Here is a 14,610-nt window from a genome sequence, read left to right on the forward strand (position 1 = left end):
GGGAAAGGGGATCTAAGAAAAGTAGAAGAAATATAAAAATGTTTCGATTCAACTGTGACGAATCGATTATTTTGTCCACTAGCCTCAAGTTCTGATCCGTGTGCGCGTGCGTGTATGTGTGTGTGCGTGTGTGTGCGCAAGGGCAGACATGGCAACTCTCCTGTGGGCTGGTTTTAATGTCCTGGTGCAGAGTGTAACTGCTGAGGGATCACATAGGAGCTTATTACTAGGAGTGTTCATCCTGACAAAAGCACAGAGAGAGGCACATAAAAACCTCAGACTGGCCGCAGCTGCACTGCGATGTCACATTCTTCTTTTTACCGGTCCTGTTTCTCTGAAGGCGCTCGACACTGTCTGCAAAAACACTATTCAAAAATTGTAGAGACAAACAAACTCCACCAATTTAAAAGGAAGGATCTTAGAGGTTTACATTCTGACGGACGAGTATAAGCATCATTTCAGATACAGTGTTCAAGCCAAATCAGCTAGATGACTTTAAGTTGACTTTAAGCTCTGAAATGTGGCAACTCTAGACACAAAGTAACCCCATTTTTGGGGGGGGTTTTCATGTTATTTTATGTGCAAAAGTGCTCCCAAGTTGAACTTCATAGATTAAAGTCTTTTTCCTCTACACGTCTAGCTCCTTAGTGAGATGTAAATACCAGATATTTCATGTGCGGATTTATTCCTGTGCATTCTGATGAGAGGGTTAAGAATTCCAGCTGTGCATACCTCTGGAAAAATCCAAAGACAGCGGACACACAGACCAAAGACACACACTACACCCTCCTTCAGCAGCTCTGAAAGTAAATGTGTTTTTATGCCTTTTAACTCTGCCTGTAGTTTTGTGAATATAGTTCTGCTCTGAATGGCTGGCTTCAAAAACTCAGCAAAGAGCTCATTTGGTTTCCCTCCAAACTGGCTGTGGAGTGTTTCTCCCCAAATTTTCCTGCTCCCTTTGATGACCTCTCAGTAATAGGCTATGTGCTTTTTAAGCATTGAGGAACACAGTGTAAACCACTTTGCAGAGAGAAAATATTTCCACTTTCTCCTAGTCATTAATGCACAGTAGGGGGTCTCAATAATATGGCATGGGTCATCGCTTCATTTGAAGCAGGTTGGACTTCTAAGGCTGCAGCATGTAGCGCCATGAAAACAAATCAATAACAGAATGGGTGTAATTAGAAGAAAAGCGACTACAAAGTGTGTGTGTGTATGACATAAAAACACGCAACAAAGACGGAAAGATACTTAAGAGAAGATAGAGGAGCTCACCACCACTGGTGTTTGCTACATCAAAGTGAAAAAAAGTTTACAGGCTGTGTGAGCAACTAGTGGTGGCTTCAAAAGCACCTAAGTAAATAAACCTTTTCTTTTTGATTTCATTACTGTAATTACACTTCCCAAGCCAAGGAGTCGAGACCTGTCAAGTGTCAGACCAGCAAAAATGCCTTCTGTGTCGTCTGTCACCGAGCAAATTGAAGCCTGGGTTTAATGTCACGCCGCTGTGAGCACAAACATAGTAATTGAGAGGTGAACTGAGTGACAGGGATGAGCACCCAGGCAAAAAAAACACACTGAGCGCAAGCCTGATGAAAACCCAGGAGCACCGGTCGCATTTCTCTGGCCCTGGCAATAAAGACCATTGTATGAGAAAAAAGGAAAGGCAGGCAGGGTACCACGCACACACACATGCACGCTCAGACATTACTCACAATAGTACACAAGACCTATGCAATGAAGCCAGAGTAATTCAGCTCTTCACTTCAAAGAGATGGGCTGAAAGCTTTTTGTTAAATTTCAATCCTGCAGTACATAAGGCCAAAAATGCATTTCAATGGAGAAAATCACAAGTGTGACAGAGGTTTGACCCCACAGATGAGTGCGGAGTGGATTTCAAAGTTTGGTCTGCTTCAGACTGAGGCCGGGGGAATACGCAGATGGAGCTCTTCTTCACAAAGGCCTAACCTCTCAGTGTAAAATGTATTCATCTTTACTACCAATACTTGAGGATTTTAAAGTCTGACCTAGATCAATTTAATTTATGACACACATAATGTTATACTGCTGTTTTGTATACACTACAGATCTAAAACAGTACATCATGAAAAAATGTGAATTAAACACAAACTTTTTTCTGTGTTCAGTATTAAAGGTGACATATCACGCTTTTTTCATCAATATATATTGGTCTAAGAGGTCCCCAAAACATGTCTTTAAAGTTTATGCTCAAAAAAACACTTTGAAATCAGATTTTGGCATGCCTGAAAAGTCCTCTTCTTCATTCCTCATCAGAACACTCTGTTTTCCCTCTGACCACGCCCCCTCCGGAAGTGGATGTGCCTCGGCTCTCCAGCACGTTGATCTAATGTTTACATGTTGGCTGAATATACACGGCTGCTCAGAGATCGCGTTACTTCAACCCTCTGAATCTGATCCTGACGGAGAGGCGCCTGTAGCAGGACCTTTCTGAACGATTGGTCATAGATTTAGTGTTTCTTGTTGTTTTATTTATCAGTATGTAGACGTGTGTCTTGGTACACAGCTACGAACATGTAGCTATGTGTCTATGCTAACTAGCGCTAGCACTTATCCATGATAAATAAAAATCATCCACTAGATCTTCAAATCTGCAGACGTGGGGAGTAAAACCGACTTCTGCCAGAAAGGCAGCAGGACCTTTTATGAAGGATTGGTCACAGATTTAGTGTTTCTTGTTGTTTTATTTGTCAGTATGTCGACGTGTGTCTTGGTACACAGCTACAGCTACAGCTACAGCTACAGCTATGAACATATAGCTATGTGGCTATGCTAATTAGCGCTAGCACTTATCCATGACAAATAAAAATCATCCACTATATCTTCAAATCTGCAGACGTGGGGAGTAAAACCGACCTTTGTGTTTATTAAGACAGCCTACAACTAGCATGCCTCCCTCCTAAGCTCCTTGTTAGCACACATTTGTGCAGGTAATGAAAAACGGGGGAGGGATTCAGTATTATTTTATACAGTCTATGGGCTGAACAAGCTCCGAGCTCTGACTCCGTGACAGACCTGATATTGTTGTTACGTAACAAAATCACGGAAGTCTGAAACGGCTCGTTTCACACACATTTACAGAAAGGTGGAGAAATCAAAACAGGGGCAGAATGGATTTTTTTCATTCTCGGGGGGTTTGTAGACATGCCAGGGACACATATTTCAGGTAAAGAACCATTAAAAAGTAAATTTTGCATGATATGTCACCTTTAATATCATTAAGACATGAGGTCTACCAAGCTTCAGTGATTATCTTCAAGTTAAATTAACTTCTGAACCCAGAAAAACTACTTATGAATCAACTTACTGGGGACAATAAACTAAGCTAATGTGTAACTTTCTAACATGACAACCATGAAGCAGCAACAAAGACATGTGAAGAACAAAATCCACCTCAACTGAAGCTAATAGAACATTTTTTAAATAGAAAAATTACTGCTTAAAATTAGAAATGACACAAGTTATTAAGATCTACCCTAACTTGCAGCAAACCTGAAAAACAGGAAAGATCCAAACTTTGCTCTCTCGTGGTAAAATTGATTACAGACCACTTGAGCATGAGCATACTACCTTTTTGGACCTGAAGTAATTTACTGGACTTGGAACACGGGGACTCTTTCTGTTGCAGCAGGAGGGGGGCGGACCATCGGACATTCAACAGGTTTTAAAGTTAGCGTTAATGGTTACTTCTGTTGATTTTGAACAGAATTAAGAGACTAACGGTTATCGGAGTTAACAGATTAACGGTTAATGTAGTTAAAGATTGATTAACTGTTCCCACCTCTGCTCTCCACAGGGGAAAAATAAGTGCCGGTACAATCATTAGTATCATGTTTTTAAATTTCAACATTTAATAAAAGATAAAAAGATAAAAGAAGACATGTGTCAGCATCAAGCCCTGCTTCTGCTCTTTTTAAGTGAGGCCAACTTTGCTGTTGTTTACTTTTTACTCACATTTTCCTAATTTACACAACTCTTTATAGACTTGTGAGTTTGCCCTAAGCTTGGCATTACTCCCCAGCAAAGACAGACAAGTGAGCATCATGTAACCTACCATTGGTAATGTGTTTCAGGTGCTGTTACACAAAGGGTACATAAATCACAAAGAAATACAGGGACAGGATATGAAATCCTGGTTTGCCAAAGGGTACAATTCAGAAGAGGTGACACTGTATACTTGAGTGAGCCAGCCCACTTAAAGCACTTCCTCCCCACCTTCTACTTTTGCTATACCTTTTTTTCCTCTTTCTCTTTAATAGCTATTTTGTTGTGTCTATCTTTTTTTGGTGGGTTGAGTTTGTGTCAATTTTTTGTCACTTTTTTGTCTTTATATTTTTACTCAAATCTAAATGTAAAAATATTAAACATTTTATAAGAAAAAAACAGCTGCCTGATGATGATGATAATAATAATAATAATAATACTATTAAATATATTATTGTATGTGACAACAAAATAATTTGTAAATTTAAACACACTTGGAGCTGTGTATGAATAGATGGTGTTTTTTGCAGGGACTTTGAGCGGCACAACTTCTTTCAAACACTAACAGAGCTCTGCACATACAGCATGTCTCTGGTTTTTAAGTCCAGGCGGTGATATTTTTTCAACTCATGTCTCAGTAGGATGGGGGAATTTACAATTTTTGAACATTTATCCCTTTGAATCTAAAGATAAAATTCAGCTCCATCTCTGATCAGATCTCTAAAAGTGTGATATCATTAAGAACTGCCAGAGCTCTGCTTGTGGTTGTACATGCTTGTATGCACATTACTATTATGGGGTCTTTGGTCTGAGTAAACAGACACAAGGCTAAGGCTTTGATTAATATTGGTCAAATTTCACTGGTTTGCTTAGTCACACAAACCATAAATGATGATAGCTGGGCTGGAGACTTTTACATGCAGACAGATTATATAGTGAATGATAAAACAATATAAAGAAGCTGTATAAAAGGAGGGGAGTTTTGAAAGGCAGTAATGTCATTATCATCTGTTTTTATATGCCTAGCAAAGCCTTGTTCACAAAAAAATCTCATCAGCAGTAAAACGATGACGTACGGAGATCAGCGGGTAGTCAGACATTGAAATAAAAAATGCTTTCTAAACTTTCCTTCTCTTCAGACTTCTCTTCACCCCTCACATTTTCAACAGCAGCTCTGTTTCCCTTACCGTGCGCTTCTTTGTAAAATAAGAAAAAAGAAGTGTTGTGAAGTGCTACCAGATGACCTTAAAGGAAGGGAAACACAGCGAGAGCAAAATACAAAGCTTACCATCATCTTCTCAAAGAGGTCGATGATCTCCTTTTCCGAGAGGTTCATTGAGCGGTCGTCGAAGAGGGGCTGAGGAACAGGCAGCTCAGTCTGGATAGAGAGGGGATCTGTCGGGTGCTGTATGAGGGGCTTTTCCTTCTTCATCCCTGCTTTCCTAAAACTGGTGATACGATCACGCTGGAAGAAAACAGAAAGGGTTGAGATGTTTTAATAGTTAGGCTGACGTTCCTACTTAGAAAAGGTTAAGTGCTGGACTCGTTGTCTTTTGTTGTTCCTCATTGATACTGAAAGATAATAGGAGAGAGGATTTGTTAAACTGCTCATATTGAATATTATATTTCCAATCCACACATTGGAAACTTTTTGGTTTCCTGCTTTAATGAAACTGTTCACCTGAATTTCAATAAAGGGAACAGTCTTATCTAATTAACTATAGAGAGGAATAAAATGTTGAAGAGCTTCTGATGTCCTTTTAGATCAGTCTTTCAGAGCTTTTCCTGACTTTATTTTCAACAGAAGCAAATTATTGCTGCTGTGATCTGTGAGCACGCCCAACTAACCACCCATCATGCCAAAGCAATGACTAAATCAAGGCTTAAGACAGTATTACTTAGTGAGGGGCTGTATATCACTGGGTGAGGACAGAACAAAGACCTACCAACACAGTCTTAGTAAGATAGTAAAAGCAAGGTCTGTGCATAAATTTAAGGGTGGGACTACAATGAGGTAATGCTTATTGCACTCCATAGACCACCGATCTATCAGTGATGAAAAGTGTGGTGAAAAATTTGGTGATTTTAAAATCTAGTTGGGTAAAAATATAAGTAATATTTTGTCCTGAGGGGGGCGTAAGAGTTCAGACCACAATGTTGCCTATATTACAAGGTTTCACTTCTTGGTATGAAGAATGGAGGTTATTTGATTCACTTGGGTGGTGGGAGACAAACACTTGCTGTGGTGCACCACTGTTGAAGTCCTGGGATATTTTGTGGTAGTGTGGTGACCAAGTTTACACCACTGGCATGGCAAGTCAACCGAGGCTGATGGACTCACAGACCACCATCAGCATCACTGGTGTTCAATATTAAGCTAAATAGAACATATTGTCTGAATGAAATATATATGTTTTTATATATTTTGGGGGATTTTGAAGTATTCACAACATAGAGAGATAAAGTTTTCAACATACTAAGAACAAGGAACCTGGATTACACTACAAAATATTCAATTCTTATCAAATGTTTCATCTAATTTGAGTCAAAATATCTCATTACACTCAACATGAGACACTTTCACCTGATAAGCCGAGCTGTTTCGTCATATTTCAAGATATCTGCATGAATAAATAATGCCTGGTTTTCTTGAGTTGAGTGAAAATAGCTGCCAATTTAAAATGAAATAAATAGTTAAGGCATTTTTCGACCAGAGGGACTTTACCCCGTAACTACGTGCCCTTTGAACGGTGGACCCAGAGTCTAAATTTAGTTCAGGGGTAGATAATCTCCCCCCAAAAAGCCCCTGCTAGGGGGGTAGTACTTTGCAAAGGTCCCAGGGGTTTCAGGGGGCAGGGCCAGCAATGCTGAACGTGTCTGATTGGTAGATTACCTTCAGTGTTTTTATTCCGCCCGCCATCCACAATAACATCACACACACATCTGTGATTCACTTGATTTCCCTTTCTTTAATTTGTTCTATCTGTTTTGTATGTGTGTGTGTACTTTTCAAAAAAAGAAGACGCTGTGATTTCCTTGATTTAGCAGCTTGTAACAGTAGTCTTCTCTCAGCCCACAGCAAATACGTCTCTCCCGGTGTTACGGTTTTAAAAGTGACCCTGTAAAATGGAGACATTCAGCTGAACGTAACACTGTTTGTGGAGTTCACACAGCTGTTGAAACACAGCGGGAGTTACTTCGAATGCAAACTAGTTTTTTTGTTTATTGAGATTCAAAATATCCTCATCAGATAAGTATTTAATGAACGTCTAAATACGTTTATGAAGGACGCATCAGACTGAAAGTCGGCAGTTAACAGGGTAAATTAGTTCTGGGGGCTAAAATACCCTGGAACTCTTGGTCGAAATGCACCTTTAGTTGTTTCTTGAAATAAGATGTTGAAATCTTGATGATGTATTCAATCAAAAAGAAGATAGGGTATCTAATTTCAAGACAATATGACGTACTATAAGGATAGGCCAGGTGAGTGAGGCTTTTAAGTGTAATGAGATATTCTGACTTTGTAGAATAAACTTGGTAAGACCTGAGTTTTTGCAGTGTAAGTGTACTGAAAGAAACGTGACATTTCATGACTTACTTACCACCTTTCATAATGTGTTACCTGGTTTGTGCTCATGTGTTTTAGAACAGTGTTAGCTCTGTGTGATAACATCTGTGAGTTTCTGTGTTATATTCATCAGCTGATACTTTTCTGATGAATGACTTAAAAAATGAAGAATGAAAGCAGAAGGAGTAGATGAAGTGCATGCAATGGGTCTATGTTAGTCATATTTAGTGAAATGGGATGGAGAGGACATGCTGGGATGAATGAGCATAAATAAATGAAGACAAACATAAGATGATGACATACATGATGTCAATGGTGTCAGTTAGCTGAAATATGGCTGGATGGATCAAACGTACTAAAATTTAAAATAGAGGATTTATCCCGGGGACTGTGGCTGCATGTTGACATTGCATTCTACATCTTAAATGACTTTAATACAGCATGAGCTTCCAGTGTCAAAGTTAGGCTATTTGTTAACTAAGGGTATTAAAAAAGCCCCGGGCAGAAACATCTAATCGTAAGTGCTACTGATAATTGCAAACTAAATGATCTATGAACTGCTTGTAGAAGTCGAGAGGCTTTGGGCTAAATTTTGCTCATTATGAAGAATTTAGAAGGTTCGAGTGCTGAATAATGGCACCATGAACTATCATCTGTTAAAACATAACACTATAGAGGACTACCAGGTCATGTAATTGAGATAGGTTGAAGCTTAGTCTTTGTGTTATTATAAGGACGCTGAAATCTGTTGTACTGTATGTGCATGTTGTTTTAAAATACTACTGTAACAACATTCTTTGAGGAACATTTGATCCATCTGCATATTTTCAGTTGAGTCTCATGCAGCCATGACAAAACATGAGATGATGTAAAACACACCGAAATGAAACCAAGCACCTTACCATATCATCAGCCAATGTTTTTATGTGTATATTCTGTTGGAGGGAGGGCACAGAGTGAAAAACAAGATCCAACAAAAAAAAATAAAGAGTATAAATGACAACACCGCAAAGACAGTATGTATCCCATTGGAAGTGTGCTTTCTCTGGATACTGCCTCATTTTCCTCTCGGGAGCCAAATTAAGTGCAAACTGAACAAATACTTGAAGACACCAAATGAACGTCAGAGCCGCATTAGTCATCTTCTATATTTTTCAATCCTACTTTACATGAAAGTTCATTTGTTGTACTCATGACTTGGAGCCTTGAAGGACGCATTCCAATGGAAACGGCACTCACGTGGGTCCCGCGAAATTTGACAGCTACATTACCCTTGATGTTAGCAAAAATGGAGCATTGAATTCGAAGAAGATGATGTTGATCTCACTACAAATGGAACAAGAATCACGTGGTTGAATGCGTCTACCTTTTTTATTTAAATTTTTCACACGGCAGTGTGGAGAAAAAGTTAATTTTAAAGAAAGACGCACAGAGGCTTTATTTAATGTCCTGCCACTTCCACAGCTGAGTTAGCTACACATGATGAAGTTACCATTACTACAAAATAGTGTCTCAGGCCTGTTATAACAAGCTATATAAGGAGCTCATGGTACATTTTGATGTTAGCACGAAAAGCGTGTAATTTGTTGCGTCTAAGCTGTAGTGCTGCCACTCGCCACTAGCCGTAACTGTAGCTTTGGAAGATGACGACTATTACCTGGTTGTAAACAAGCAGAAGGCATCTTGTAACACAGCATGTATTTAGGCTGTGTCGGGTTAACTCGACCCGAATGATGCGTATCATATGTGGGCATGTTGACATTAACCTGAAGGGAGCCACACTTTGTAAACACGCCGATATTTTGACCCTTTATTTAGTCGTTTTAAATATATCGGTCTACGTTTTGACTCTATTTCTACGTTTTTTCTTACCTGTAGACTAGTTGGCTATAGTCACAATTTAAATTTCTTTTTTAAATGACGAGAAAATTATCACTTTAGAACATCGCTAACTAGGACAGTAGCTAGCTTATTCCTGTCTCATTTGTGCTATAACGGAAGATTTTTCATCGTCAGTCTCTCGTGGTCATTCTAAGCTCTAAGTGTAACATCGTATCCAATGTGAGCACAGTTTACCTGGGTAAGCAGCGTTCAAGGCTTTCATCTTTTGTATTATGGTTGTGGATAAATCTAAAGTCAGTTGGACAAGTAATTCAGCCCTGGAAGGTTCTTGTATCATTTTTCCCATGGGTTCATGAGCATATCCTGGATGCTATACGTACATGTGTAGGATGTGATTTGAAATACTTTTTTTTAAATAAAGTTGTCCGAATGTAAATATAAGTGTGTGTTCAACAGTAGACATCCAAAGAACACACACTTAAAGACACAAACCACCAAAAAATACATAAAATGAGAACATCAAAAATCCCACAGCCACAGACTTAATGAGGATATGTTCTCATCACCCTTTGAATACATGCAAGTTAGTTCTGTTTTGATTTAGCCCTGTGCATCCCAAAGATAGTACAATTCAACAAGGTAATATGTATCCACCTGGTATTAAAAAACATAAAAAGTTTATTTTTTCTTATATGGTGTGTTGTTAAGAGCATACCTTGAAGTGACAGTTGACAAACCATTTTGTCTTTGTTTGCTTTCATTCCAAAATCCAGTTCAGCTACTTTTCAGCTTTTCTATCACGAGTTGGCTTGCAAATCAAACCTTAGCATCCTCACAAAACGCTACAACAGCCCACAAAACCAAATTAAAACCCCAGATCCACTTTACAACAGTTGTTTATCTTCATCTCACACACAATGAGACAGACTTCTGCCAAAGGCTTGTGGCTCAGCGAGGGACAGCCATTTCAAACACACCTCAAATGGGAAGCAGTAGCAACGCTGCCATATGCTGTGGCGCGAGGCTGTGAAGTAGTAATGAGTGAGGAGATGTGGGGTGGTGATGGCCATAAAGCCTGCCTCCAGCCGCAGATATCTCCACTAGTCTAATCAGGAAGCTCCTGATGCTGCGGCTAGCGAACAGACTGGCTCTAACCTGCACCTCCCTGCATGCATCTTCATCAGCTGTCGCTGTGGGCAACAAGGAGCAGACACTCGAACTGAGATATCTATCACTAGTATTGACTGCAACAACCGATCAACAGTTGGGGGATAAAACTATGAACAAAAGACAATGAAGTTCTCTGTGTGCAGGCTTCATGTGATGTCCAAGCTGTGGTTTGAAGTCAAGATAACAAACATGTCATAGTCACTCAGCCTGAAGTCTGCAGGTGTCAGTTTCTGGTAGTTAAAGCGTGTAACAAAGCTTCAGAAGAGGTTCAAATGTGCAAAGTGAAAATCAAACCTGAACAACTTTCCCCATTTCTCACTCAGAGCTCATGTATCATTAAGCCCAGCGTTCTCTTGCAGCCTAAAACTGCATGAAACAATAGCTAATTTTCAAAAGGAGTGCTGAAACATTTTCTAATCAATTTAACAACAATCAAACCACTGTTTGGTTAATTGCCTTGACTTGAGGGCCTTTCCTTGCCCATTATCTTGGCAACATCGCAACAACGCAATTTAACATCTAACAATTAAGCTCTCATGTCCTCTGGGCTTCTCCTGCTTATTAAAGTAAACTTTTTCATCATAATAAATGTTTATTACCGAGCGCGTATTCCTCTAAATAACCTAATCAAATTAGCTCTGGGTCCCTCCTTAATCAAATATGATTATGACTCCATGCAGATCTTTAAAAATGAAAACACAAAGCAATATCCCACATCTTGAGTCAATTTGGGGACACAAAAACTAAACCCGTGTGCACATTTTACGCAGTAACTTCCTAAATTAATATTATTAAATACAATTAATGTTAGTGTTATATTAGCCCCTGTAGAGACACAGCCTCTCCAAGTTTTCATCCAAGATGGACAAAGGGCCAGCTTTGTTTCCATTTGGCTACCGCTTTGCAACAGCATTGCCTGTTATTCCCAACTAATTTAACTACACCATCTGTAAGATGTCATTTTAACACACTCGCTGGAACTATCGCTATAAAATCAGTGGCCACGATTCCTCTGTAAAACGAGTTTAGAAGGAAATTAGCTTTTACTTTAATTAGTTCTAATAATAACAGAGGATTACTGGGAGCCTGCCATGGTTGGCAGTGAGGACTGTAATGCTATGTGCTGTTGATGACGGTTCTTGGCGACTGCATGAATCTACCTTGTGTCCCTATTAAATCAACAGCTCGATGAAGCTCCAGGCTAGTAAGTGTTAGCAGCACTCAGGGAAAAAGTAGACCTAAAAATTAAAAAAAATCTTGTTCACTTCAGAAAAAAAACTTTCATGCTGATGAAAGAACTGCCCCATATTTTTGAAAATTGTAAAAAAAAAATTACCTTTGAACATCTGTAACCATGTTAGGTAGTTAAAATCAAGTTGCTCTTTGAAAGTAGAAAATCTGTGCAACTACTTTATTTCCATTGGAAATATTAAATATTCAAAGCAAGAGAACAAAAGCTGCAATGTTGACATCTTACACTGCTTAGAAACATCAGGTAATTTACAATTATTAACTAATTTGAAGAATGATTGACAGCTCAGAGATTTTTTAACACATAAGTGAAGCTAACTGTGCTTAAATTTATCACCCAACAATGAATGTAATGAAGAGCTGGGGGAGAAAAAAGAGACAAGACTTTTCAATTAAAAGCGTGTAAAAAATTATGTCACTTTTATAGAAATCTACATGATTCGTCAGTGAAAATGTCAATGTGTAAAATGTGCATGTTGTTAATTGGCTATAAACTCTGCATTTATACAGATGACACCGTGCTTATTCAAATCATGAAGAAAGATTATGTAGTTGATGCTGAAACTGAACTCTGCTGCCTCAGTCAGGACTGATGACCTTAAAAAGAAGTTCATTCAGAAGCCCCTACATCAGCAGTGAACAGTGGTCTGGATGATTCATATTGTAACTCTGACAATAGCACTTTGCAGAGTAGGCTTTAGTCTGTTTAGATGCATTTGCTGTTAAATCAGCTCATGTTTTAATAAGTGACTGAACAAAATGTGTCTTATATCACCAGAATGAGTCAAACATGCGAGAGTCTACAGTATGGAGCTCACAACGGCACCATGGGAGACTATGTGTTTTTGCCTTAGCAGTTGTATGGAAAACTCAGTTTGCCGATTCGTCACAGCTTATAAATATAAAAGCACCCTGGAGCACAGTAACCGTATAAAACATAAAAGATGCATAGACACATGCACTGAAGGCGAGACAACCTAAAACCCTCAAGCTTTTTTGTTTGAGCCAGACATCCTCCAGTCAGCAGAAAAAACAGAGTGAAAAAAAAAAGAGCTTGCTTTAATGTTAAAGTGTGATTCAGGAAAATTTAAGCACAGCTTGAAGACATTCAGGAGAAGCCCGATGCACAGCTATGAGAGTGTGGAGGAGTCATTGAGGGTGACTAAGAAAATCAAATGCCAGTAATACATTTAATATAGAAATAAGCAGGGCGCTGGTGGCCTAGTGGTCTAGGCGCCCCATGTCCTGGTTCGACTCCCGGCCGCGATCCTTTTGCTGCATGTCTTCCCCCTCTCTCTAATCCCCACCTTTCCTGCCTCTCTTCAGCTATCATATCAAGTGGAGGCAAACAATGCCCAACATCTAACTTAAAAAATAAATAGAAATAACAACAACACCATTATATCTGCACAAATCCCCCTTTCAAGTGAATATTTCGCAATGACTCAGTGTTGAATTTGATTTGAAAGCCTAAATACATAATACATGTTTACTTTTTGTAAAATAAGTAAATAAAAATGTTGTTTTCTGCTGGAAAATTATGCTCTACCCAACTTCAACAATGCCAGACAAATAGACTGTACTTTAAGCGACCTGCCAACCTTCTCATTCAGAGATGACTAACATTACATTACCTTTTGTTGCTACATCAGAGAGTAATGTTTACTTGCCTTACCATAAACAGTAAAAATGATAATACACCGCCTGTCTTTGAACACATCGTCACATTGGCTGCTGCGGCACTATTTTTATCACGCTCAGTTTTGAGAGGCAGCGGTATCAGACAGCACCAAATACCAATTGAGTGACTGTTTTAGAGTCTAGACCAATCAATTTGTTCAAATTAATCCTGTTACAAAGACTTCTCAATGGCTGTAATTGTAATCTCAGAGAGGTTGTGCACGGCACAGCCATCACTGCTCTGGATTTATGAATGCATGAATGAAAGTAACATTTATCCCTCTTTATAAACTATGCTTGTTTTTTCTTCGTTTCTGTGCTGCAACAGCTTAACCTTTCAGTGAGAGTATAACAAAGAGGGAAACAAACTACGACCCTGTCCCCACCTGTCGTTTCATTCAGCTCATATCCACCTGGATGTGTGGAGAGCATCCATCCCGTTGGAATATATTTACTAAAACTGACTTCTGCAGTCAGGTAGAGGTGCAAATTCTCTCTCCTGGTGTTTTCTCTCACTCTATGCAAATAATTCTTCCTGAACGTTAAATGACAGTAAACATCTGGTTTCATTTGCACAACAGCCTTGAGACTCATCTTTATTCAAACTTTGTTTGATGTTTTTATTTCCTCAGCTCGAGGGCCTTTTTCAAGAAGGACTGAGTTATCTGAATAACTTTGCAAAGTAAAATCCACAACAGGTCTGTTTACACCGGTTGTTTTTTTGTATTCAGGTTTGGCTGGATTCTAACTTCACTGAGCACATTGGGGTAACTTAGTAAACAGGTTTCCTTGAACAACACACAACTAATACAAACCAAAGTCCCCTTTTGAGAGACACAAATCAATCATCATAAACACTATCATACATTTCAAAAGCAATTATTTATCCATTTAATTACAGAATACATTTTTATATTATGTTAAATATAAAACACCTGAGAGGTTTTATTACCACCACTCCAATAAGAATAAAAGAGAAATAATACATTAAAAATAAAACCTGATAATGTCATATTTAATGACTATTTTTCTGAGCAAACTGTAATTTAAAAATAAGAGAGAGAGGTAACAGAGAC

General features: G+C 38.8%; 1 protein-coding gene across 1 annotated transcript in view; it reads right to left on the reverse strand.

Moving 5' to 3' along the window:
- Positions 1-14,610, reverse strand: part of diaph2 (diaphanous-related formin 2) — a 376,472-nt gene that overhangs the window by 345,407 nt on the left and 16,455 nt on the right. The window contains exons 4-5 of the mRNA XM_034690901.1: positions 8,494-8,526; positions 5,312-5,488 (exon numbers count right to left, since the gene is read on the reverse strand). Of these exons, the coding sequence (XP_034546792.1) occupies positions 5,312-5,488; positions 8,494-8,526 (210 nt within the window). The remainder of the gene's footprint in view (positions 1-5,311; positions 5,489-8,493; positions 8,527-14,610) is intronic.

The sequence above is a fragment of the Notolabrus celidotus genome, chromosome 8 (genome assembly GCF_009762535.1).
Source record: "Notolabrus celidotus isolate fNotCel1 chromosome 8, fNotCel1.pri, whole genome shotgun sequence".
In the NCBI taxonomy this organism is placed as follows: Eukaryota; Metazoa; Chordata; class Actinopteri; order Labriformes; family Labridae; genus Notolabrus; species Notolabrus celidotus.